The sequence below is a fragment of the Mobula birostris genome, chromosome 8, assembly GCF_030028105.1.
Source record: "Mobula birostris isolate sMobBir1 chromosome 8, sMobBir1.hap1, whole genome shotgun sequence".
Taxonomy (NCBI): Eukaryota; Metazoa; Chordata; class Chondrichthyes; order Myliobatiformes; family Myliobatidae; genus Mobula; species Mobula birostris.
Genome location: NC_092377.1, coordinates 164215112 through 164242080, shown reverse-complemented (window position 1 = coordinate 164242080; position 26969 = coordinate 164215112). Strand labels below are relative to the sequence as shown.

At 47.4% G+C, this 26969-nt stretch overlaps 2 protein-coding genes and 1 long non-coding RNA gene across 7 annotated transcripts in view; 2 read left to right on the top strand and 1 right to left on the bottom strand.

The window, feature by feature from the left end:
• Nucleotides 1-14699, top strand: part of LOC140201918 (calsenilin-like) — a 136687-nt gene extending 121988 nt beyond the window's left edge. For all 5 annotated transcript variants that reach the window (XM_072266716.1, XM_072266717.1, XM_072266719.1 and 2 more), the window contains 4 exons: nucleotides 3509-3616; nucleotides 10532-10636; nucleotides 12002-12064; nucleotides 12628-14699. In XM_072266716.1, the coding sequence (XP_072122817.1) occupies nucleotides 3509-3616; nucleotides 10532-10636; nucleotides 12002-12064; nucleotides 12628-12675 (324 nt within the window). In that variant the 3' untranslated portion in view covers nucleotides 12676-14699. The remainder of the gene's footprint in view (nucleotides 1-3508; nucleotides 3617-10531; nucleotides 10637-12001; nucleotides 12065-12627) is intronic.
• A 3592-nt stretch (nucleotides 14700-18291) lies between these two features.
• On the bottom strand, nucleotides 18292-26732 carry LOC140201917 (uncharacterized). Its single transcript, XR_011886985.1, has 3 exons — nucleotides 26556-26732; nucleotides 25967-26063; nucleotides 18292-18790 (listed from the first exon to the last, which is right to left on the bottom strand). It is a non-coding gene; the product is annotated as an uncharacterized lncRNA (long non-coding RNA).
• Nucleotides 24697-26969, top strand: part of LOC140201916 (inositol polyphosphate-5-phosphatase A-like) — a 69612-nt gene continuing 67339 nt past the window's right edge. Inside the window, exon 1 of the mRNA XM_072266715.1 lies at nucleotides 24697-24932. Within this exon, the coding sequence (XP_072122816.1) occupies nucleotides 24885-24932 (48 nt within the window). The 5' untranslated portion in view covers nucleotides 24697-24884. The remainder of the gene's footprint in view (nucleotides 24933-26969) is intronic.

Here is a 26969-nt window from a genome sequence, read left to right as displayed (position 1 = left end):
ACTTAGAAACTGCTGATCTCCTGGGATTTTCACACACAACAGTCTCGAGAGTTTACAGAGAATGGTGTAAAAAAGAAAATAAAACATCCAGTGAGTGGCAGTTTTGTGAGTTAATAATGAGAGAGGTCAGAGGAGAACGGCCAGACTGGTTCGAGCTGACAGGAAGGCGGCTGTAACTCAAATCACCACATGTTGTTTCTATGTTACAACAGCTTTTGGCATCTTCCCCCTTCCTTCATTTTGAAGAAACATCGACTAACTATTCAATTCCACAGATGCTCCCTGACCTGCTGAGTTCCACCATTTTGTGTGTCATGTTGTGTTGTGTTGTGTTACAACAGTGGTGTGCAGAAGAGCATCTCTGAATGCACTACAAGTCAGACCTTGAAGTGGTTGGGCTACAGCAGCAGCAGACCATGAACACACACCCAATGGCCACTTTATTAGGTGCAGGAGGTATCTAATAAAGTGTCCACCGTGTGTATAACCTCCCAACAACCAGTAATTTACACTAATCTGGCATTCATCCCATTTTATTCCCCCCATTTTTCCATTAGCTTCCCATCCCCAGAATCTATCCTTCACCAAAACACCAGGGGCAATTTCCAGCGGCCAATAACCTAAACCTGCTCATCCTTGGGATGTGGGAGAAGCTGTAATACCTGAGGGAAACCTGCATATCCCAAGGAGAACGTGCAAACTCCACATGGCCAGCATTGAATTGGTCCATGCCGGCCGAGATTCCTACCTAAGATAGCCCCATTAATTTTATTTAAAGATACAGTGCTGAATAGACCCCTCCTGCCCTCCGAAGTGCACCACCTAGCAATTCTCCAATTTAATCCTAGCCTAATCACAGGACTATTTACAATGACCAATTAACCGGTGCATCTTTGGACTGTGAGAGGAAACCGGGGCACCTGGAGGAAACCCACACGGTCATAGCGAGAACATACAAACTCTTCACAGGCAGCGGTGGGTATTGAACCCAGATCTCCTGTCCTGTAAAGCTCTGTGCTAACCACTACGCTACCGTGCTGCCCCACGGTATATGTTATCCCCCCAGGTTCTTATTAAAGCTTTACCTTCATTTCCCCCAACACTGGGTAAAAGACCGGGCACATTCGCCTTGTCTATGCACCTTATAATTTTATGCACCTCCATAAGATGTTTATGTTTTGTAACTTCAAAACATTAAACTAATTCAAAGGAAGACACGGAAGTCCAGGAATGCAGGTCTAACTATGTGTTTACCTTAAGCAAGGTGCGCAACGTATCATCTTGTAGTGTAATGACAAATGCAATTCATGTATTTTTACATATATCATGTAATTAATTATTGAAACAAACAAGAATGATTAATCAAGCAATATATTTACAAAATTACTCAAATAGTACTGAAATATTATATACACAGAGATCACCTGTCATTTTCCTACATGCCAGTAAATAAAGTTCCAACTTGCTTAGCGTCTCTCTATAATTTATATTGACACCCTCAAGTCCCAGCAACATCCTCATAAATCTCCTCTGCACTCCCTTCAGCTTACAAACAAGAGAAAATCCGCAGATGCTGGAAATGCAAGCAACACACACAAAATGCTGGAGGAAATCAGCAGGCCAGGCAGCATCTATGGAAAAAAGTACAGTCGACATTTCGGACCAAGATCCTGCCAAAGGGTCTCGGCCCGAAACGTCAACTGCACTCTTTTTCATAGATGCTGCCTGGTCTGCTGAGTTCCTCCAGCATTTGTGTGTGTTACTCTTTTCAGCTTAATAGCATCTTTCCTGTGACAGGATAACCAAAACTGAACACAATATTCTCAATGTAGCCTCACCAACATCTTACGCAACTGCATCTCTTTGAGGTGCTGATGTTCTAGGGGATGTTGATATTAAGAAGGAGGTGCTGGATCTTTTGAAGAACATTATAATGGATAAATCCTCAGGATCGGATGGGATCCATGCCAGGATACTGAGGGAGGCAAGACAGGAGCAATGCTCCCTCTAATTTTTTTACAGCTGCACAGACTAACCATTGCTCTGAGCAGGAAACTTTTACCCGGCCTGAAAACTGTGCAGCGCTTTAATTGTTTTTTGGTAATATGCATACTTTGAATATTCAGAATGAAAATTGGAAAATTACATACTTTTAATTTTATTTACTAATTGAAGGCTATAATGAAATACACTACAACAAAGAAAATCTTTCACATTTTATAAACTTTTAAAATTAGATGGCACCAGTGTTTAGTGGGCCAGCGGTTTATTACCAATGAGTTACTGACTTCCATTCTGTGTTTAGTGTTACGATTGGTAACAGTGTTGTAATTTTGAACCCTGATAATGTAAATATGTTGAAACTCCAAAATGTTTCAAAGTAAAGGTTGTGTTATATTTATTATTTAGAAAATTTGTTATGCACATTCATTGACACACAATTAATTACAGGGTACTTCACAATTGTATTAACACAGATTTCAAAATTGAATTAACATTATATAAAAGAAAATTCTAGCTGTACAGCAACAAAGACTATGTGCACAGGATCATTTTGGTTTCTGTCTGGCTGTGCACCTGCAAAGCATAGCGAGAACGGTGGACTGTTCAGGTTTTTGTAACTATCTCTCATGTCCATGAAGATTAATTCGTGTGGGAGACCCATACCTGGAGTATACATCCACAATTCAATGTACGTTACTCTTACAATTTTCTTTTCTTTTAAATCTTAAGGCCATAAGACATAAGAGCAGAAGTAGACCATTCAGCCCATCAAGTCTTCTCTGCCATTCAATCGTGGCTGATTTATTAGCTCTCTCAATTCCATTTTCCTGCCTTCTCCCCATAACCATCAATGCTCTTACTAATCAAGAACCTATCAACCTCCACTTTAAATATACCCAGTGATTTGGCCTCCACAGACATCTGTAGCAATGGATTCCTTAGATGCACCGATCTTTGGTTAAAGAGATTCCTACTCATTTCTGTTCTAAATGGACGTCCTTCTATTATTAGGCTGCGCCCATACTATTCTCTGTAAACTCTAGAGACTGTTGTGCATGGAAACCCCAGGAAATCAGCAGTTTCTGAGATACTCAAACCACCCCATCTGGCACCAACAATCATTCCACGGTCAAACTCACTTAGATCACATTTCTTCCCCATTCTGCTGCTTGGTCTGAACAACGACCGTCTGCATGGTTTTATGCATTGAGTAGCTGCCACATAATTGGCTGGTTAGATATCAGCATTGACGAACAGATGTAGAGGTGCACCTAATAAAGTGACCTCTGAGTGTAAGTTGCAGAAGACAGAGAAATAACTAGAGAGGGAATGGTAGTGGGGGGCAGTGGGAATGGATAGGACTATTCTTTTGAGGGCTAGTATGGACCCAATGGTGAAAATGGTTTCCATTTGTGTTTTAGTAAGTAAGACAGTTAAATATACCTTTTTTTCACAGATTCTTGATTTCTCTCTCTAACCTCATCATCTTTCTTCCACTTCTCAGGATTTTGTCATTGGTCTGTCGGTGTTACTGCGGGGAACCGTGAACGAGAAGCTGATCTGGGCCTTTAAACTGTACGACATCAACAACGACGGCTACATCACAAAGGAGGTAGGGGGGCCATGTCCGGAACAAACTGTGTAGGGAATATTTATCACCATATCCGTAACATCACTGAAGAACCAGGGAAGGAAGCGTGTCCTTTGGGAACGTCAGTGAAGAGTGACGGTTACGGTTCTGGTGGCCGTCAGTCACAGTTGCCCTGTCCTGTGCTCCTACCTAACAAAGTTCAGAATAAATTCATTATCAAAGTACATATACAACCCTGTGATTCACTTTCTTATTGGCATACTCAACAAATCTATAGAATAATAACCATAACAGAATCAATGAAAGACCACAAACTGCGCAAAGAGAAAAACGAAACAAAATAAATAAATAAATGAGCAATAAATATTGAGAACCTGAGACGAAGAGCCCCTGAAAGTGAGCCCATAGGTTGTGGGAACATTTCAGTGATGGGGCAGGTGAAGTTGAGTGAAATCTCCCAGTGGCCACACGTTTTAATTCCACATCCCATTCCCATTCTGATATGTCTATCCACGGCCTCCTCTACTATCAAGATGAAGCCACACTCAGGTTGGAGGAACAACACCTTATATTCCGTCTGGGTAGCCTCCAACCTGATGGCATGAACATTGACTTCTCTAACTTCCGCTAATGCCTCACCTCCCCCTTGTACCCCATCCGTTATTTATTTATATACACACATTCTTTCTCTCTCTCTCCTTTTTCTCCCTCTGTCCCTCTGACTATACCCCTTGCCCATCCTCTGGGTTCCCCCGCCCCCTTGTCTTTCTCCCTGGGCCTCCTGTCCCATGATCCTCTCGTATCCCTTCTGCCAATCACCTGTCCAGCTCTTGGCTCCATCCCTCCTCCTCCTGTCTTCTCCTATCATTTTGGATCTCCCCCTCCCCCTCCCACTTTCAGATCTCTTACTAACTCTTCCTTCAGTTGGTCCTGACGAAGGGTCTCGGCCTGAAACGTCGACTGTACCTCTTCCTAGAGATGCTGCCTGGCCTGTTGCGTTCACCAGCAACTTTGATGTGTGTTGCTTGAATTTCCAGCATCTACAGAATTCCTCGTGTTTGAGTGAAATTATCCCCTTTGGTTCAAGAACCTGATAACCTGATGGTTGAGTTGAAGTACTAGTGGTGCAGGTCCTGAGGCTCTTGTATCTTCTTCCTGATGGCAGCAGTGAGAAAAGAGCTTGCCCTTTTTGGTTGGGTTAGGGGGGTGGTCTCTGATGATGGAGGTTGCTTTCCTGGACTCAAGCAGATTGCTGGAATGACCAACTGCATGTCTGCGTATGGTGTGTTAAGACCATAAGACATGGCCCCCTCTATTGCTTTTATGCTGTTTTTGACTTCCCTTGACAGCCACAGTTGCCCTATCCTCTCTTTAGAATACTTCTTCTTCTTTTAGGCTGCATCTCTCCTGCAACTTCCAAATTGCTTCCTGCAACTTCAGCCATTACTGTTCTGCTGTCATCCTTGTTAGTGATCCCTTCCAATTAACTTTGGCCAATTCTTCTCTCATCCCTTTGTAATTCTCTTTGCTCCACCGTAATACTGATATGTCTGATTTTAGCCTCTCCATCTCAAGTTGCAGGGTGAATTCTATCAAGGATTCCTTTAGCTTAAGTTCCAAAATCAAATCTGGTTCATTACACAACACCCAATCCAGAATTGTCTTTCCCCAAGTAGGCTCAACCACAAGCTGCTCTAAAAAGCTATCTTGTAGGCATTCTACAAATTCCCTCTCTTTGGATTCAGTACCATCCTGATTTTCCCAATCTACCTGCATATTGAAATCTCCCATGACTATCGTAATGTGTTGGTCTTCATTAGTCAGCGGATTGAGCTCAAGAGCCTTGAGGTAATGTGCAGATCTATAAAGCTCGGGAGTATTGTGAGCTACGTGTGCGGGAAGAATCGTGTTGATCTGAGAGTAAGTTAGAAGGTTGGCACACTTATCTTCCGGTCCTGATGAAGGGTCTTGGCCTGAAACGTCGACTGTTTACTCTTTTCCATGGATGCTGCCTGGCCTGCTGAGTTCCTCCAGCATTTTGTGTGTGTTGCTCAGATTTCCAGCATCTGCAGATTTCCTCTCTTGGGTATCGTGCTCAGTTCCGGTCACCTCAAGGGAAGGATGTGGAAGCTTTAGAGAGGGTGCAGAGGAGATTTACCAGGATGCTGCCTGGATGAAAGAGCATATTTTATGAGGATTGGTTGAGCAAGCTATAGGTTTTCTCTTTGGAGTGATGGAGGGTAAGAGGTGATTTGACAGAGGTGTACAAATTGATAAGAGGCATAGATAGAGTGGACGGGCTAAGACAATTTCCCAGGACAGAAATGGGTAATACTAGGGGGATAATTTTAAGGTGATTGGAGGAAAGTGTGGCGGGGGGACTTCAGAGGTAGTTTTTTTTTTACAAGGAGAGTGGGGGTGCATGGAACGCCCTGTCAGGGGTGGTGGCAGAGGCAGATATGTGAGGGGCAGTTAAGAACCTCTTAAATAGGCACACGGATGATAGAGAAATGGAGGGTTATGTTGGCGGGAAGGGTCATGTTGATCTTAGAGTAGATTAAAAGGTCAGCACAATATCGTTGGGCTGTAAGCCCTGTACTGTGCTATAGACTTCTATGTTCTATTTCAAGGCTTAAGGACAGTGTATATCCCACTGCTATCAAGACTCTTGAACAGACCTCGTTGTGAAATTGCACTTTATCGTTTACCCACATTGCACAGTTTCGGTAGCTTTTACACGTCATTCTGCGTTGTTATTGCTTTACGTTATTCTAGTTCAATGCACGTTTGATCTGTATGAAAGACAAGCGTTTCACTGTATCTTGTGTAGAACGAAGAACATAGCAAAGTACAGCTGCTTTGACCCACAATGTTGTGCCAACCTTCTAACCTCTCCAGGATCTATCTAGACCTTCCCTTACATATAGCCTCAACTTCTCTATCATCCATGTGCCTATCTAAGAGTCTCTTCAATATCCCTCATGTTTCTTTACCACAACCAACACTCCCTCTATTTATTTTTTACAGCATCACGAATCAACTATTGCTCTGAGCAGGAAATTTTTATATGGCCTAAAAATGGCATGGCAGTTTAATATTAACATTATATAAAAGATTCCAGCTGCGCGGCAACAAAGGCTATGTGCGTGGGAGCGTTTCGGTTACTGCGTGGCTGTGCACCTGCACATCTTAGAGGGAACAGTGACTACAACCCCCGGCAGTTGCGTTCCACGCGTTCACCACCCTGTGTGAAAAAAAAACTAGCTCTGACATCCACCCTGTACTTTCTCCTCCAATCCCTTAAAATTTTTCCCTCTTGTATTAGCCATTGCTGCCCTGGGAGACTGGGTGGCAGTGTGAAGTTATGTCTCTACCAAAGGAGGTCTAAGATGCTGATTCCCTCCGCTAGCCTGCAGGTCACCCTTGGGCAAGGTGTAGCACCTGCTCAGCCCCCGATCAGGGTCATGTGAAGCCATGGGAGCAGGTGGTGGATGGTTGTACGAGCAGCTGGTGCATATCACAAGTCCTGGTTATGTGACCACTGACACCAGGCAGACAATCTCTGAAGAGTATTGATAATGGCTGGGGTCACCCGTTTTGTAAAGGCACTGCCCAAAAGAAGCAATGGCAAACCACTTCTGTAGAAGAATCAACCAAGAACAACCATGGTCATGGAAAGACCATGATCGCCCATGTCATACGACATGGGATATGATGAGGGAATGAGCCCTGGGAGAATGGTGCCTGTTGCAATGTGATAATAATATGCCAATACCAGTATCTGCCTCCTACCCAGGCCCCTGCATAGTACCCAACAAACAATCAGCACACAAAGATTGTGTCCGTACTTCCGTTCAATAGGAAATCACTACCTGGAGCAAAACGTATACCCAAAATTGACCGTACATTTTAAATGTTGTATGTGAAGATGTAAAGCAGGAGTTCCCAACCTTGTTTATGCAATGGACCATTAAGTAAGGGGTCCGTGTTTACAATATATTGTTTACAATATATATTAATGATTTAGATGAGGGAATTAAAAGTAACATTAGCAAATTTGCTGATGACACAAAGCTGGGTGGCAGTGTGAAATGTGAGGAGGATGTTATGAGAATGCAGGGTGACTTGGACAGGTTGGGTGAGTGGGCAGATGCAGTTTAATGTGGATAAATGTGAGGTTATCCACTTTGGTGGTAAGAACGGGAAGGCAGATTATTATCTAAATGGAGTGAAGGCACAACGAGATCTAGGTGTTCTTGTACATCAGTCACTGAAAGCAAGCATGCAAGTACAGCGGGCAGTGAAGAAGGCTAATGGCATGCTGGCCTTCATAACAAGGGGAATTGAGTATAAGAGCAAAGAGGTCCTTCTGCAGCTGTACAGGGTCCAGGTAAGACCACACCTGGAGTACTGTGTGCAGTTTGGTCTCCAAATTTGAGGAAGGACATTCTTGCTAATGAGGGAGTGCAGCGTAGGTTCACAAGGTTAATTCCCGGGATGGCAGGACTGTCATATGTCGAAAGATTGGAGTGACTGGGCTTGTATACATTGGAATTTAGAAGGCTGAGAGGAGATCTTACTGAAACATATAAGATTATTAAGAGATTGGACACGCTGGAGACAGGAAGCATGTTCCCGCTGATGGGTGAGTCCAGAACCAGAGGCCACAGTTTAAGAATAAGGAGTAGGCCATTTAGAACGGAGTTGAGGAAAAACTTTTTCACCCAGAGAGTGGTGGATATATGGAATGCTCTGCCCCAGAAGGCTGTGGAGGCCAAGTCTCTGGATGCTTTCAAGAGAGAGATGGATAGAGCTCTTAAAGATAGTGGAATCAAAGGTTATGGGGATAAGGCAGGAACTGGATACTGATGGATGATCAGCCATGATCACAGTGAATGGCGGTGCTGGCTCAAAGGGCCAAATGGCCTACTCCTGCACCTATTGTCTATTGTCTATTGACCCCAAGTTGGGAACCCCTGTTGTAAAGGTGATATTGGAATTACTAATAATAACACCTATAATTGTATTGGTCCTGGAATCGGCTTATTATTGTCACATGTACCAAGAGGATCACAACCTTGCCGTAGGGTCTGGAGGCTTGCGTGCCTCAATGTCCCAGAGATCTATGTTGGCTGGAGTCAGGGCTTTATACTTTGGTTCTTGGTAGGGTCACCCATGCCAAAACAGGTCAAAGGGCAGAGGCCAGACTAAGAGTGGTTCACCAGTCCTCCGGGTTTAGGGGGTTCGGATCAGGGCTAACAACCCTGACCGGTAAAATAATGTTACGGAAACAGCAATGAGGAATCCTTCTACATCTGAGTGTGATGGTATGGACAGACAGAGATGGAGGACCTTCATTGCTGCCCTATACACCAGAGGTATTGAGGTAGAACAAGGTAAAACAATAAGAATGCAGAATAAAGCTACAGAAAAAAATGCAAGTGATGAAGTGTAAGATCACATTGAGGTAGATTGTGAGATCAGGAGTCCACATTGTCGTACAAGAGGTCTGTCCACTCAGGAGTCTGGTAAAATGGTGTTGCGGCAAATCTAATCCAAAATGAAAGCCAGACAATCGCCACTCGCCTGCGGCTGCCACGGGGCTGTCAAACTTGCATGATACACCCTCAGCTCCAATGAAATGTTTGCTCCAAAGAGTCGAATCCTTTACTTCGATCCTTTATTAGCAACCAACAAACTTACAACTAAACATTATTCAGCAATACGAAGCGGTCAGCAAAGACACAACCTCGGCCGGTCCCAAGATACAAGCTGCCGTGAAGGAAGCTAGAAAACGTAACTTATTCCTCTTGCTTTTAGCATGCGCCTCCCCCACTCACATGACCAGTTACCGTAATAAACGCACAACACGCAGTGCAATTCAGATAGGGAACAGGTACGTGGCTCCTGCAAGTGGGGTAGAAGCTGACCTTGAGCCTGCTGGTATGTGCTTCCAGGATTTTGTTTATTTCTTTGTTTATTTGTCGACATACAGCACAGAATAGGTATTTCCAGCCCTTTGAGCCAGCAATCTCCCGACTTAACCCTAGCTTAATCACGGGACAATTTACAATGAGCAATTAATCTACCAATTGGTACGTCTTTGGACTGTGGGAGGAAACCAGAGCACCCGGAGGAAACCCATGCGGTCTACGGGCAGCAGTGGGAATTGAGCCTGGGTCGCCTGTACTGTGCTAACCACACCACCCAATGGGAGAGGGGAGAAGAGCGAATGTCCGGGGTGGGTGGGCTCTTTGACTGCGCTGGCCTGCTTTACTGGGGCCGTGAGAAGTGGAGACGGAGTCCACGGAGGGGAGGCTGGTTTCCATGATGTGCTGAGCTGTGTCCACAACTCTCTGCGGTTTCTTGTCATCGGCAGAGCTGTTACCGTCCAAACTGTCTGCAACTGGAAAGGATACTTCCTGTGGGACATTGATAAAAATTGACACCATATTTTTGCTGTCATTTCAGTTATTTTGCAATAGTTTACAGCCGGGTCTGATGCCTGGAAAGTGATTGTAATGCATGCCTTAAAGATAAGTACCCAATAGTCACTCTTTGTAAAGTATCTCAGACTGAGGGTATGCATTGTAGGTGAGAGGGGGTAAGTTCAAAGAGGATGTGAGGGCTAAGTATTTCACTCGGAGAGTAGCGGATGCCTGGAATGCGTTGCCTGGTGTGGTGGTAGGCGTAAATATATTAGAGGCTTTTAAGGGTTGTTTGGATAGGCACATGGATGTGAGGAAGATGGAGGATGTGGACAATGGTGCAGGTAAGAAGGATTAGTGTTTGGATGTTTTTGGTTTGCTTTTTAGCTGGGTCAGCACAGCATTGTGGGCTGAATGGCTTGTTCCTGTGCTGTACTGTTCTATGAATCATCAAGATGTTTTATGCCAGTGAAGTTACCATGTCATTCTCCCCTTGTTGTTCTCCCAGGAGATGCTGGTTATTGTCCAGTCGATCTACAGCATGATGGGCAGATACACATACCCCGTCATACACCAAGACACCCCATATGAGCACGTGGAAAAGTTCTTTCAGGTACTGTGGAGATCTGAAACGCAAGCAGGTCACGGGGTGGTGGGAGTCATAGAGGGGGTGTAATGTCTGTGTGTGAGAAACGCGGTGTTAACCATTTCGACTGGCTCTTCACTGGGAGTGAGAGACACACACTGAAGCAACGATTGGCGGAGGAGGAGGGGGAACACACACTCTGGAATGCAATTCACACAGATTAATTTCTCACATCGACATTGAAACATACAGTGCAATGTGCTGCCCGTGTTAACAACCAACCACCCAAGGACACAAGTGCCACCACGCATTCCAGCACCAGCACAGAGAACATTCAGGAGAATTTGTTTTATTTGTTCATTCAGATACAGCACAGAGTAGGCCTTTCGGCCCTTCCAGCCGTGCTGCCCAGCAATCTCCTAATTTAACCCTAGCCTAATCACAGGATTCTTCCTAGCGTGTCACACCAGACAGTCAGCCATTCTTGTCTGGTGCGTGGTGTCAGGATTGGTCTCCTTTCCGATTAACCGGGTCACGATACGAACGTTCCTGACTCGACCCTTGTTTTTTATGAGGCCGAGCGGCTAGCTCGACGCTCAACCCGGCACGGATGGAAAGCGTGCTCGGGGGGTGGGGGGGTGGCCCAACTTGAATTCAAACTCGGGAGCCTTCACTCCGGAGTCCAGCGCTAATGCCATTGCGCCACCAGCCGGCCAAAATCACAGGATAATCTACAAAGACCAATTAACCTACTAACTGGTGCACCTTTGAACTGTGGGAGGAAACCGGAGCACCCGGAGGAAACCCACGTGGTCACGCGGAGAACGTACAAACTCCTTACAGACAGCGGTGGGAGTTGAACCCTGGTCACCTGTACTGTAAAGTGTTGTGCTAACCACTATGCTACCGTGCCGCCCCACAACACAAGCAACAAAACAAGTCACTCTCCTCGTCCATGCTCTACCCACCTGTTCACTCACACACTGACAACCCCAGGACAGGCCACTTCCGGGCCTTCAGTCTGGCCTCAGACACTGGGCCTTCAGTCTGGTCTCAGACACTGGGCCTTCAGTCTGGCCTCAGACACTGGGCCTTCAGTCTGGTCTCAGACACTGGGCCTTCAGTCTGGCCTCGGACACTGGGCCTTCAGTCTGTCCCCAGACACTGGGCCTCCGACGTCCGGATTAACAATGAAAGGGCTGATGATGCACAGGGGAAAGTAGATGGGAATCGGTTGCCGGGGGGGGGGGGGGGGGTGTTGTGGAATGGAGATGGGAAACAGGAGTATATGAGGAGCCTATCTGTCACGGAGGGCTCGTGAGTCTCAGGAGCGTGGTGTGGGATATTAGGATTCTAACTCCGTGCACTCAGGATGTTTCACTCCTCCCTCAGAAGATGGACAGAAACCAAGATGGAGTGGTAACGATTGAAGAATTCCTGGAAACCTGCCAGAAGGTCAGTGGCACATCAGTCTTGTGAGTTGTGCAGAGTTATTCAGCATGGGAAGGGGGGAGATGCCAGAATAAAAAAGTTGGGGGTGGGGGTGGGGGTGGGAGGGAAGAAGCTGGCTGAAAGGTGACAGGTGAAGCCAGGTGGGTGAGAAAGATCAAGGGCCGGAGAGGGAGGAATCTGATAGGAGAGGAGAGTGGACCATAGGACAAAGGGAAGGAGGAGGGGACCCGGGGGGAGATGATAGGCAGGTGAGAAGAGGTAAATGGTCAGTGGAGATAGAGATAGGTGGGGGAGGGGGGGAAAGAAATATATTTATCTAAGGAGAAATCACTACCCTGGGGTGTTCTCTGCGACTTCCATGTCTGAAAAACTCTTTGGGCCCAAATTCAGGTCAATAACATACTCCGAAAGTGGAAGTACCGAGCCCCAGGGACACCCCACACGTTTCCCCTCCTGGTTCAAAAATAGCCCTCCATGACCAGCTTCTTGACTCTTGCCGGTTCTGTACTCACTGGTCTCGTGAGTTTCACTCATTGTTGACATTTTTATTCTTGTTTCTCTTTCAGGATGAAAACATTATGCACTCAATGCAACTCTTTGAAAACATTATTTAAAAGCATCTGAACCCTGTGTTGAACTGAGGCACCACGCACACACACAGGAACCTTATATATAGTTTCACATCTTTGTAATCCAGGTCACTGAGGACGCTAGTTCCTCTACAAAACTTTTTTTTAAAAAGAAGTTCGATTAACAATAAGGAATAATTATTTCTTTGCACCTCGATTCTTTTCTCAACAAGTCTGACTGAGCAAGGTTCTACTCCTCTATGGTAAGAAGATATTTTTCCAATGGAAATAATGCTATTCCCTCTGAGATCCTGAATCTGACAGATTCAAAACTTTTCAAAGGAATGAGATGGAATTAAGAGGATTTATGCTCGACGGGAAATGTATCTCACTGTCCCATCGCTGCCTTATGGGAAAGGCGTAGTGAGAGACGGAGCCGTCATGATAAACTATAACTCACCGGAAGCTCGTCCAAATGGAAACTACTGGAAATTCTTAAGCATTGAAATAACTTCCAGCCCTACATAAGGTTCATTTCCGTCAGATTTAATGGCTGATTAATTATCTGCTGTTTTGTGCCACACTGAGAAGCTTCCAGCTGGAAAAAGAAAGGATTTAAAGATAACTTTCAGATCATAGTTTCCAGTTCTGTAATTTTATTTGCATTTTATTTTAATCTTGTTTAAAGGGGGTTAAACAGACTCTGTTTACACTGCTATGTTGTCACTGGTTGGACTTGTGCAGACAGCATTGTTAAAGAGTCCCATGTTTCTGAACTCGCAAATCTCGCCACGCTGGCAACCCAGTCTCGGAGGCACAGCAGACTGCAGGAGCAACACACCAGGCGCTGGAAGAACCCTGTGGGTCAGTGCACTCATCTGGGTCCGGATGAATGGTCTCGGCCCAAGACGTCAGCTGTCCATTTCCCTCCACAGATGCTTCCTGACCCGCTGAGTTCCTCCAGCAGTTTGTGTGTTGATGAAATACCCGACTTAACCTGGGGGAGAGATTGGTTTTAGCTGAAGGTCTAGGTTACTCCGCTGTCCAAGATGTAGTTTTAGACTTGTGCACACACACACGCACTCTCAGTCATATACACATGCACTCACAGTCATACACACACACACACGTCCAGTTGTGAAAGAGGGGTTTATTTCAGTATCAAGAATTTAAAGATTCAAAGTATGTTTATTATCAGAGTATGTATGCAGTATGGCGGCGTATGGTGGCGTAATGGCATTAGCACTGGACTTCGGAGCGAAGACTCCCGAGTTCAAATCCAGCCGGCTCCCTTGCACGCTTCCCACCCGTGCCGGGTTGAGCGTCGAGCTAGCAACTCGGCCTCGTAAAAATAAGAAAGCCTGCTAAAAAAAACGCCGTCATGACGGCGTCCCGATGACTCCACTCGGAGTTAAGGGCTAAAAAAAAAGTACGCAGTATTCAGCCCTGAGATTCACCTTCCTCATAGACAGCCACGAAACAAAGAAATGGCATGGAACCCGTTCAAAGAAAAACATCTAACACTTAACATGGAAAAAAAGGAACAAACCACACAAACTGCAAAAAACACACAGAAAACATAAAACCCAGAAAGTCATTGAAACAGTTATAAGTTAAGCAGAAGGCTAAAGGCTTACTTGATTGCAGTTTTAAGATATTAACAGAGAACTATCATGGTGGTGAGGGGGGAATCATTTCAGCTGGTTGGGGAACCTAGGATTGGGACGTTGTCTGAAGATTAGACAGGATTTAAGTTCAGAAAGGAGACACGAAAAACTACAGATAATGGAATCTAGAACAACACAGAATCTTCTGGAGGAATTCAGTGGGCTCTGCCCCATCTGAGTAAGATGGTGATGGAATGTTGTAACTTGTTGCAAGCTGCCTTCTGCTAATTCTAATTCTATTATAATCATTCTGCTCTTTTAAAGCTAAATTCTACTGTATGTCTCTACTCTTGATTCTGCCTTCTGTTATTTTGTACTACCTCAATGTATTTATGCGTGGATGGCATGCAAAACAAAGTTTTTCACTCTACCTCGGTACATGTGACAATAATAAAAACCAACTGTCTGGGAAGAGGAAGTGTCAAATGGATGAACTCAGATTCAGAGTCAGGTTAATTTATTTGAACCAGAATTGTTTGTTTCCTTGTATATTTATTTAGACATACGGTGTGGAACAGCCCCTTCCATTCCCAACGAGCCATGCGCCATTTCTGCTCACCAGCAACCCACCGACTAACCCTCGCCTAGTGACAGGTCCATTCACAATGACCAATTAACCTACTAACCAGTACGTCTTTCGACTAGGGAAAAAGACCCACACAGTCACAGTGAGAACTTTCAAACTCCTTACAGACAGCACTGGAATTGAACTCTGAACTGTGATACCCTGAACTGTAATAGCTCTGCTGCTCTGGTACCCCACTGCTTAATCACTGACATATCCCCGGAAATTTGTTTCTGCAGCAGCAGTTCAAAGTTCAAAGATGTTATTATCAATGCACATATATGTCACAAAATACAACCCCGAGGTTCATCTTCCTGCGGGCACACTCAGCGGATCTATAGAATAGTAACAATAACAGGATCAACCAGAGTGCAGAAGACAACAAACTGTGCAAATGCAAATATAAATAAATAGCAATAAATAATGTGGTCATGAAATAACAAGATAAAGAGTCCTTAAAGTGAGATTATTGGCTTTGGGAACATCTCAATGGATAGGGTAAGTGGGTGTAGTTATCCCGTTTTGTTCAAAAGCCTGATGGTTGTGGGGCAATAACTGTTCTTGAACCTGGTGGTGCAAGTCCTGAGGCTCCTATGCCCTCTACCTGATGGCAGCAGTGAGAAGAGAGCACGTCCTGTGTGGTGGAGGTCCCTGATGATGGATGCTGCTTTCCTGTGACAGCGTTTTTTCTAGATGTGCATAGTGTCAGAGTAAAAAGACGTCCACTTAGAACAGAGATGAGAAGGAATTTCTTCAGCTAGGTGGTGAGGAATTTGTGGAATTCATTGCCATAGATGGCTGTTGAGGCCAAGTCCTATGACAGTGTTTCACGTAGATGCGCTCAATGGTCGGGAGGGCTTTTGCATGATAGTATACATAAAATATACTGTAAATTATAATAATCATAGTCATAGTCATAATTTATTGATCCTGGGGGAAATTGCTTTTCGTTGCGGTTGCACCATAAATAATTAAATAGTAATAAAACCACAAATAATTAAATAGTAATATGTAAATTATGCCAGGAAATAAGTCCAGGACCAGCCTATTGGCTCAGGGTGTCTGACCCTCCAAGGGAGGATTTGTAAAGTTTGATGGCCACGGGCAGGAATGACTTCCTACGACGCTCTGTGTTACATCTCGGTGGAATGAGTCTCTGGCTGAATGTACTCCTGTGCTCACCCAGTACATTATGTAGTGGATGGGAGACATTGACCAAGAAGGCATGCAACTTAGACAGCATTCTCTTTTCAGACACCACCGTGAGAGAGTCCAGTTCCATCCCCACAACATCACTGGCCTTACGAATGAGTTTGTTGATTCTGTTGGTGTCTGCTACCCTCAGCCTGCTGCCCCAGCACACAACAGCAAACATGATCGCACTGGCCACCACAGACTCGTAGAACATCCTCAGCATCGTCCGGCAGATGTTAAAGGACCTCAGTCTCCTCAGGGAATAGAGACGGCTCTACAAATACATATATTAAAAATAATGTTACAAAAAGAGCAAAGCACTGAGGTAGTGTTCATGGGCTCATGGACTGTTCAGAAATCTGATGGTGGAAGGGAAGAAGCTGTTCTTAAAGCACTGAATGGGTGTCTTCAGGCTCCTGTAGCTCCCCGCTGAAGGCATGTCCTGAATTGTGAGGGTCCTTAATGATGGATGCCATCTTGTTGAGGCATTACCATTTGAAGATGGTGGAGAGATGTGTTGCCCATGATGGAGCTGACTGAGTTTGCAATCCTCTCCAGTTTTTCTAACCCTGGGCATTAACCCCTCAATACCAGACAGTAATGCAACCAGTTAGAATGCTCTGCACAATAATCTGTAGAAATTTGCTAGTCTTTGGTGACATACCAAATCTCCCAAAACTCCGAATGAAATATAGCTGCTGGAGTGCCTTCATCGTAACTGCATCGATATATTTGGCCCAGGATAGACCTTCAGAGAGCTTGACGCCCAAGAACTTGTAACTGCTGACTCTTTCCACTGTTGATCCCTCAATGAGGATTGGTGTGTGCTCCCTCGACCTCCCCTTCCTGAAGTCCACAATCAATTCTTTGGTCTTCCTGACGTTGTGTGCCACCACTCATCCAGCTGATCTGTCTCACTCCTGTGTGCCTCCTCATCACCATCAGAGATTCTGCTGACAGCGATTGTGTCACGGCAAATTTATAGATGGCGTTTGAGCACTTGCTACATGTACATCGAATTATTGAAACATACAGTGAAATCGTTTGTGTTAGCAGCCAACACACCCGAGGACGAAGCTGGGGACAGACTACAAGTGGTGCCACCATTCAGACGCCAACATAGCATGCCCACAATGTCACGGGAACACAAGCTGATTCAGAGTATCAACTCAAAACGTTGACAGTTTCTTTCCCCCCACAGATACAGGTCAACCTGTTCGGTTCCTCCTGCAGATTGGTTGTTGCTTTAAATTCAGAATTACTCTCTCAGACTGAGTAATGGAAAAAAACAACTCCAGAAGGTTGCAGATACATCAGGAGGCTGGCTGGATTAGAGAGCATGTCTTATGAGGGTAGGTTGAGCGAGCTCGGGCTTATCCCTTTGGAGAGGGAGAGGAAGAGGAGGAGAGCTGACTTGACAGAGGTGTACAAGATGATAAGAGGCATAGATCAAGTGGACAGTCAAAGACTTTCCTTTCCCAGGGTGGAAGTGGCTAATACGGGGGAGTTTAATGTCAAGTTTAAGGGGGATGTCAGAGGCACATTTTTTACACAGAGAATGGTGGCAATGTGGAATGCCCTGCCAGGGGCTGGTGGTACAGGAAGATACATTAAGGATGTTTAAGAAACTCTTAGATAGGTATATGGGATGATAGAAAAACGAAGGGCAAGTGAGAGCAGGAGAGGAGGAAGGTGGGTGGGTGGGGGAGGGAGGATGAAGTGAGACGCTGGGAGGGGATAGGTGTAAAAGGTAAAGGGCTGAAGAAGGAATCTGACAGGGAAGCAGAGTGGACCATGGGAGAATGGGAAGTCGTAGCGGAACCAGAGGGAGGTGAAGGGCAGATGAGGAGAAGGGAAGGAATGAGTGGGGAATGGACAAAGAGAGAAGGGCGAGGGGAAAGGAATAATTGGAAGTTAGAGAAATTAATGTTCATGCCATCAGGTTGGAGGCTCCTCAGACGTAACATGGGGTGTTGATAGTGGTCAGCTTATCGGTCCTTGTGAGGCTTTGAGGAATGACATTCTTGGAAAAGGAGAAAAAGAGGGAGGGGAGGTGAGAAGGTAATGGAATTTAGAAAAATGGCCTCACTGTTGTGGCTAACACAGGTCAAAGGGAATCCGGGATACCACTGATGCGGATTCAAGTTTATTGTCAGATACCCAGGGTATCGAAAACATGAATGAGAATCAGAATCAGGTTTAATATCACTGGCATATGTAGTGAAATGTGTTGTCATGTGGCAGCAGTAAATTGCAATACATAATAATAAAATCTGTGAATTACAGTATATATACAGATTATATATATTCACTATATATATATATATACACTAAATAGTTAAATAGTAATGCAAAAATGGAAATAAAAAGTAGTGAGGTAGTGTTCACGGGTTCAATGTCCATTCAGAGATCTCATGGCAGAGGGAAGAAGCTGTTCCTGAATCGCTGAGTGTGTGCCTTCAGGCTTCTGTACCTCCTTCCTGGTGTAGCAATGAGATGAGGGCATGTCCTGGGTGATGGGGTCCTTAATGATGGACGCCACGTTTTTGAGGCATTGCTCCCTGAAGATGTACTGGATAGTACGGAGGCCAGCTAATGAAGTTTACAACTCTCTGCAGCTTACTTTGATCCTGTGCAGTAGCCCCACCCCCACACCAGACGGTGATGCAGCCAGTTAGAATGCTCTCCGCAGTACATCTGTAGAAATTTTCCAGTGTTTTTGGTGATAAAATGTCTATAAATTACAAGAATATATCAACAATGAATAAACAATGCATAAATAGTGAGGAAATGTTTGTAGCTTTCTGAAGCAACAGCATAAGTTAACATAAATAGAAACCAACATACATTACACAACAAAATAAATCAAATGCAAGAAATACAGTCAAAGTTCAAAATAAATTTATTATCAAAGTGCATATGTCACTATATATCACCCTGAGATTCATCTTCTTGCGGGCATTCACGGTAGAACAAAGAAATACAATAGAATCAGTGAAATCCTATGCAGACTTTTATCTAGGAAGACACACACAAAGTGCTGGAGGCGCTCAGCAGGTCAGGCAGCCTCTGTGGAAATGGATAAACAGTCGATGTTTCGGGCAGGAGACCCTTCTTCAGGACTGGAAAGGAACGGGGAGGACGCCAGAATAAAGGGGTGGGGGGGGAGGGGAAGGAGGGTGGCTGGAAGGTGATGGGTGAAGCCGGGTGGGTGGGAAAGGTAAGGGGCTGGAGAAGAAAGAGTCTGATGGGAGAGGAGAGCGGATCGTAGGAGAATGGGAAGCAAGAGGGTCACCAGGGGGAGGTGACAGGCAGGTGAGAAAAGGTAAGAGGCCAGAGTGGGGAATAGAAGAGGGGAGGGGGAGAGAAAAACATCTTTTTAGCGGAAGGAGAAATCCACATTCATGTCGACATGTTGGAGGTGACCCAGACGGAATATCAGGTGTTGCTCCTTCACCCTGCAGGCGGCCTCATCTTGGCACAAGAGGAGGCCATGGACCGACACGTTGGAACGGGACTGGGAATGCAGAATTAAAATGTTTGGCCGGAGCTGGGAAGTTCCACTCTTGGTGGATGGAGCGGAGGTGCTTGACGAGGCGGTCCCCCAACTTATGAGAGGTCTCAGCGATGAAGCTTCGGGAGCCTCAGCAAAACGTCGACCTGTATCGGCAGCGCCACCTTGAAACCCATTCCGATGTAGTGTTGGTCTTTGTAGAGCACAGCACAGAAACAGGCCCTTCAGCCCATCGAGTCCATGGCGGGCTGTTAGTCTGTATAGTCGGTCCCATTGACCTCCACGCTGATCGTAGCTCTCCATATCCCTTCCATCCACGTACTTCTCCAAACTTCTCTGAAGTGTTGACAGTAAATCCGCATCCAACGCGTGCTCACTCCTTCAGTTCGATTCGAGGCAGCGGGGAGAGGCTGTTGCTGGACATTGAGTTGAGGGGGGGGGGGGGTCAGGCTCCTAATGGCCGCATTGAGAAGAGGGCATGGCCGTACTGTGGGTATCCCTGATGGTAGATGTCTTCCCTCTGTGACATCGCCTGGCGTAGATGCCCTGGCAGGTAGGAGAGCTGTACCCATGGTGAAAATGGCTAACTTTATTTTTAAAGTCAGTGCTGGAGAGCAGAACTTTTAAAAACTAATCATTCTTTTCACCTGGTCTAATTGTGCATTTGTATGATATGTTGAAAATCAGCTGTACTAATGGGAATCGATTGTTTGCTAGTTTATGTCTTTTCGGTATAATGCATTGCCGATAATTACAAAATGGAGCACTATCCGTCCCCAAATATTATCCCCAGGACACTGCTAAATATTCTATAATTTCCCATTTAAATTAACTTTTCCCCGTGCTAACTCCAGACCAGAAGGCACCAAAACGGTTTGGCTTCGGGAGGTTCCGTCCCGGCACGGGATGGCGCGCAGACTGCGATAGTGATCCCAATCCCCAATCGTCTGGGATCCAACAGGCCACGACTGATAAAGGCTCTCGGCCCGAAACACCGACTCTTTATTCCCCTCCACAGATGCTGCCTGACCTGCCGAGTTCCTCCTGCATTCTATGTGTTTTGCACAAGACTACCAGCATCTGCAGAATCTCTTTTTGAGGGAACCCTGGAGCACATCCTCAGCGGCTGCGCAAAGGGCACTTGGTGAGGGACGGTACAGGTGGAGGCATGGTCAGGCCCTGAAGACCATCGCTGAAGCCGTCAGCGCAGGAGTTGAGTGGGCGAAGCGGTCCCGACCCTCCAAGCAGACCATCGCCTTTGTCAGAGCTGGGGAGCAGCCAATACCTGCCAAAAGAACATCTGCAGGCATCCTGACCCCTGCAAGGGACTGGCAGCTGTTCATGGACCTGGAACGGCAGCTGAAGTTCCCCAGCCATATCGCAGCCACCACCCTGCGACCAGACATTGTCCTAGTGTCTGAGTCGACTAAGCAAGTGGTGCTGCTGGAGCTGACAGTCCCATGGGAAGATAGCTTGGAGGAGGCCTTTGAAAGGAAGCTCTCCAAGTACGCAGGACTGGTCAGCAACTGTCAGCAAGCTGGATGGAGAGCGAGGTGCCTCCCAGTGGAGGTTGGTTGTAGGGGATTCGTAGCCCATTCTTTAGCTAGAGCCTTCAGTAATTTGGGCATCGAGGGAGAGAGGAAGAGGAGAGCCATCCGCAGTACCACCAATGCCGCAGAGAGGGCCTCAAGATGGCTGTGGCTCAAAAGAGGGGAGCCATGGAGTCATAAGTAGCTAGCCATCTGGACACAAGCTGGGGTCTGATCAGCCCCGGCTGGGTCACCTGGAGGAGGTTGTATGATGTTGAAAGCCCCGAAACACCCGATGATTCCAGGAACATCACTGAAGACGTGTCCAGAAGCATCAATAGATGTATGTACACGGGGGAGGGAGACAGACTTCTTGGAGAACCCTATTTGTTAATGGTTGTTTGTAAATGCATGATAACAAATTTGGCTTGTCCATCTACACCAGGGCTTCCCAAACTGGCGTCCACGGCCCCCTTGCTTAATGGTATTGTTTAATGGCTTAAAAAAAAGGTTGGATCTAGACTAACCCGCATGTCACAGACTGACCACCACCGCTGGCCCATTCCCGTGCAGGGGGTAACCTGTTCATTTGTCATCCACTGGCTCCTGTCTCATTCCTTCCGCTCTCCTCCTCACATCGACCTCCTCCCCTCCCCCTTCCCTCTCAGTCCTGATGAAGCTTCTTGGGCCAGCACGTCGATAGTTTCTCCCCCTCCTCTCGCACAGACACTGCTCGATCCACTAATTGCTTGTTGCCACATACTTGCCCTCTGTCACGGGAGGGCAACGTGAAGGAGGCTGCCCATCAGAGGGATGGGCACCAACTCAGGAAGACCAGCTGGGTGACAGAACTGGGGAGCCGGGCGCTTCCTGGCTGGCAGCATCACGGTCCGGTAGGCGATCTGACTGTGCACCACAGGCACATCCCTTCCCGCCACCGGGAAGCTCCGCCCAAAGAAGGCAACATCTGCAGGGCTACGGTAGGAAACTTTGTCACATGGTGTGAGCAGAATTATCTGCAGCTTAATGTGAAAAAGACTAAGGAGCTGGTAGTAGACCTGAGGAGAGCTAAGGTACCGGTGACCCCTGTTTCCATCCAGGGCGTCAGTGTGGACATGGTGGAGGATTACAGATACCTGGGGATACGAATTGACAATAAACTGGACTGGTCAAAGAACACTGAGGCTGTCTACAAGGGTCAGAGCCATCTCTATTTCCTGAGGAGACTAAGGTCCTTTAACATCTGTCGGACGATGCTGAGGATATTCCACGAGTCTGTGGTGGCCAGTGCGATCATGTTTGCTGTTGTGTGCTGGGGCAGCAGGCTGAGGGTAGCAGACACCAACAGAATCAACAAACTCATTCGTAAGGCCAGTGATGTTGTGGGGATGGAACTGGACTCTCTCACGGTGGTGTCTGAAAAGAGGACGCTGTCCAAGTTGCATGCCATCTTGGACAATGTCTCCCATCCACTACATAATGTACTGGTTGGGCACAGGAGTACATTCAGTCAGAGACTCATTCCACCGAGATGCAACACAGAGCATCATAGGAAGTCATTCCTGCCTGTGGCCATCAAACTTTACAACTCCTCCCTTGGAGGGTCAGGCACCCTGAGCCAATAGGCTGGACCTGGACTTATTTCCTGGCATAATTTACATACTAATATTTTACTATTTGTGGTTTTATCACTATTTAATTATTTAAGGTGCAACTGTAACGAAAACCAGTTTCCCTCGGGATCAATAATGTATGACTATGACTATGACTATCAAAGATCTCCATCGTCTGGCCCATGCCACCTTGCAACTACCATCGGGCAGGAGGTACAGAAGCCTGAAGTCCCACATCACCAGGTTCAAGAACAGCTACTTCCCTGCCTCTGTTTGGTTCTTGAACCGACCAGCACAGCCCTAATTTTTTTATATTCATTTATGGGATGCCGACGTCGCCAGCTAATTTATTGTCCATCCCCAGTTGCCCTTGAGAAGGTGGCGATGAGCTGTCTTCTTGAACCGCTGCAGTCCCTGAGGTGTAGGTGCTGTTAGGGAGGGAATTCCATGATTTTGACCCAGCGACAATGAAAGAACGGTGAAATGTTTCCAAGTCAGGATGGTGAGTGACTTGGAGGAGGATTTCCAAGTGGTGGTGTTCCCAGTATAGCCATACCATGATCACTATCATCCCTCTGCGCTGAAATGAGCTGTCTTTATTCTAATTATGTGTTTTCTTATATAAAAAAAAACTGTGTATAACTTCTGTCCAACTTGTTTTTCTTGTGAATGGTGCTTATGTGATGCTAAATGCCCAAGATGCTGCTGAAAATAAGTCATTGCATCTGTGAATAAAGAGGAAGGTTAAAAAGATAAAGATTAATTTTATTTGTCACGCGTACATTGAAACATGGAGTGAGAGAAATGCATCATTTTGCATTCTGAGAACGTGGGGTGGTGGCAGCCTGCAAGCGTTGTGGCGCCCACGGTACGCGTTTGGAAGGTGGGTGGAAATGGGAGCACCGTGCGGTCGTGGGGAGAAGGCCCTGCAGACCACGGCGGGGTTGAACCCTGATTGCTGGGGCTGCGAAGTGTTACGCTGACCGCTAAGACACCATGTTCTGTAACGTCTAAGAAGTTTGTGTTGGGATATTCCTGGGAATAACGTTCAATAGTATGGAAAATCGATGCATGATGCCGGATTATTGGAGAGATGTCACATTTGCAACAATCCATAGCTCTTTAAGTGGTGTAGAAAGTAATCTAACTCTGGATTGCAAAAACGTTGAGTGGTGGGGTTGGCAGCAAGGCTGGTTGGAAAACACAATCTAAATCCAAAGTAAATATATTATCGAAATACATATACGTCACCATAAACTACCTTGAGGTTCGTTTCTTGCAGGCATTCACAGTAGACAAATACAATCGAATCAATGAAAAACTAGACACAAAGACTGACAAACAACCCATATGCAAAAGAAAAAAAACCTGTGACGTTCCCTGAAATTGAGTCAAGAGAGAGAGACAAGAGAGATAGAGACAGAGAGAGGGGGAAGACGGATAGAGAGCGGGGGAGAGAGGGAGAGGGGGAAGGAGAAAGGGAAGAGGGGAGGAGAGAGAGGAGAGGGAGAGAGACAGAGAGAGGGAAGAGGGAAAGGGAGAGAGAAGGAGAGAGAAAGGAGAGGGGGTGGAGGGAGGGACAGAAAGGAGAGGGAGGAGAGGGGAGAGGGGGAAGATGGGGAAAGAGGGTTGAGAAGGAGAAGGGGACAGTGAGAAGGAGGGGAGGGGAGGGGAAGAGTGAGGGGAGGAGAAGGGGAGGGGAGGGGTGGAGAGGAGGTGTTGGGGAGGGGTGGGGAGGAGGTGTTGGGGAGGGGTGGGGAGGAGGGAGGAGGCGGAGGGGGTGAGGAGGAGGGGAGGGGTATGAGGGAGGAGAGGGGAGTGAGCTGTTGGGAGGATTTTACTGGGGTCGGTGAGCTGTATCGGCGAGGTGCAGGCTAGGGAAGGGAGAGTGTTTGTTTTCGGAGGTATGTTTAGGGAGTGTGCGTGGGGTGGGGGGAGTGAGCGGTTTGTAGCAGGAAGTGTGTGAGAGTTTGAACAGGTCCCCGGGGTGGAGCCAGCAGAAGGCGGAAAACAACGCGCCGACAGTTCGTGTCGGAGGGGGAGCGGCCGAGGCCGCGGAGAGCTGCCGGGTTTCCGATGGGTAGGGGGCGAGGCTGAGCTCGAACTGAGTCGGTGGCGGCCGAGGGGCCACGGCGTTTCGGAGCGGAACCGGCGTCGGCGTCCAGCGGGTCGATGGACGCGCTGTTGCTCACCGCCAACGTGGGCTCCCTCTTCGACGATGTGAGTAGGTGGGCACCCCAGGGTGCGGGAGCCCTGGAGCTACCCTGAGGTGGGAGGGGGCAGTATGTCGCAACCACGTCCGGAGGAAGGGGGTGGTGTTTGTCCCAGGGGTACACCAGAGTCGAGTGTGGTGGGACAGAGCACCCCAGGGTGTCGGGGGAGGTCGGGCTGGGAGCCGCAGAGCTCCTTAGCTGCAGGGATGCTGCCTCAGACACCCACACGACACCCCCAAGAGCAGATCCCTCGCCTGGCCCCCTCCCCCGGGTTAGATCCCTCGCTCGGCCCCTTCCATAGGAGCAGATGCCCCCGTCTGGCCCCCACCACAGGGGCAGATGCCTCCTCCTCCTCTCCCAAGGGCAGATCCATCCTTCCAGTTCTGTCCCCAGGGGCAGATGCCTCCTCCCAGCCCCCAACTCACCCCCCTCCCCGGAGCAGATCTCTCCCAGCCCCCCCCCCGGAGCAGATCTCTCCCAGCCCCCTCCCCCAGGGGCAGATCTCTCCCAGCACCCCCCCCCCCAGGGGCAGATCTCTCCCAGCCCCCTCTCCCAGGGGCAGATCCATCCTTCCAGTTCTGTCCCCAGGGGCAGATGCCTCCTCCCAGCCCCCAACTCACCCCCCTCCCCGGAGCAGATCTCTCCCAGCCCCCCCCCCCGGAGCAGATCTCTCCCAGCCCCCTCCCCCAGGGGCAGATCTCTCCCAGCACCCCCCCCCGGGGCAGATCTCTCCCAGCCCCCTCTCCCAGGGGCAGATCCATCCTTCCAGTTCCGTCCCCAGGGGCAGATGCCGCCTCCCAGCCCCCAACTCACCCCCCTCCCCGGAGCAGATCTCTCCCAGCCCCCCCCCCAGGGGCAGATCTCTCCCAGCCCCCTCCCCCAGGGGCAGATCCATCCTCCAGCCTAGCTTCTCTTCTGAGCAGACAGGCAATTTTCCCAGTGAAGGCACTGGAGTGCAACATCCCGTCCCAACACACACAGGTCGCAGAGATGGTTGGTGAGGGGTTAGACTCTGCTCGTTTCTTTTGAATTTGTGCTTACCAAGGGTGGGGTTCCTGACGATGGTCGGGTCTGTTGTCACGTGCAAAAGGACAGTGAGGTCAGGCACAGTACAAGGCTTGGAGGACATCCCAGGCACCTAGATACAGACAACACACAGAAGGTACAGGGCTTCAGAAAAAGGAGACTTTTTTTTGCCTTAATGTCTTGTTTTAAGTGATGGGAGAGAAGTTCATGGTAGTACCAGAGGTGGTCACTTGTGTTCTGAACTTGTTACCGATGGTGGTGGGAATTGCACGCCTATCGCTGATCGCTGAGGGGCAAGGGGGCGGGGTGACTCGGATGGTGGGGGTCCTTGGTGGTAGACACCAGCTTTTTGAGACATCAGTTGTAGATACGCCAGTTGTGGGAAGGGCCGTGCCCGCTACTGTACACGGCCCACGATGTTGTGGCAACTTTTTAAACCTACTCCATGATCAATCGAACCCTTCCCTCCCACATAGCCCTCCAATTTTCTTTCATCCACACACCTATCTGAGAGTCTGTTCAATGCCCCTAATGTATCGGCACATACCACCACCATTGACAGTGCATTCCATGCACCCACTGCTCTCTGTGTGAAAAAGCTTACCTTCCATAGTCTCCCCTGTACTTTCTCCCAATCAAGTTCAAATTATGCCTTCTTCTACCAGACATTTCTGCTCTGGGAGCAAGGCACCATCTGTCCATGATCCATACCTCTTGGCATCTCGTACTCCTCTATCTAGTCACGTCTCGACTTCCTGTGCTCCAGAGGAACACCTCGAGGTCCACCTGCTGGAAGAGTGATGGAACACTCCAGGCTTGCCAGGGTGAACGTGACTCCAACAGCCAATCTGAGCACATTTATAAGGAGCACTGCCACAGGAAAGCACCACCCATCATTTCTTTCCAGTCCTAAAGAAGGGTCTCGGCCCAAAACGTCAACCGTTTATTCATCTTCATTGACGGTTCCTGGCCTGCTGTTTTCCTCCTGCATTTTGTATGTGTTGCTCCATTATCCAGA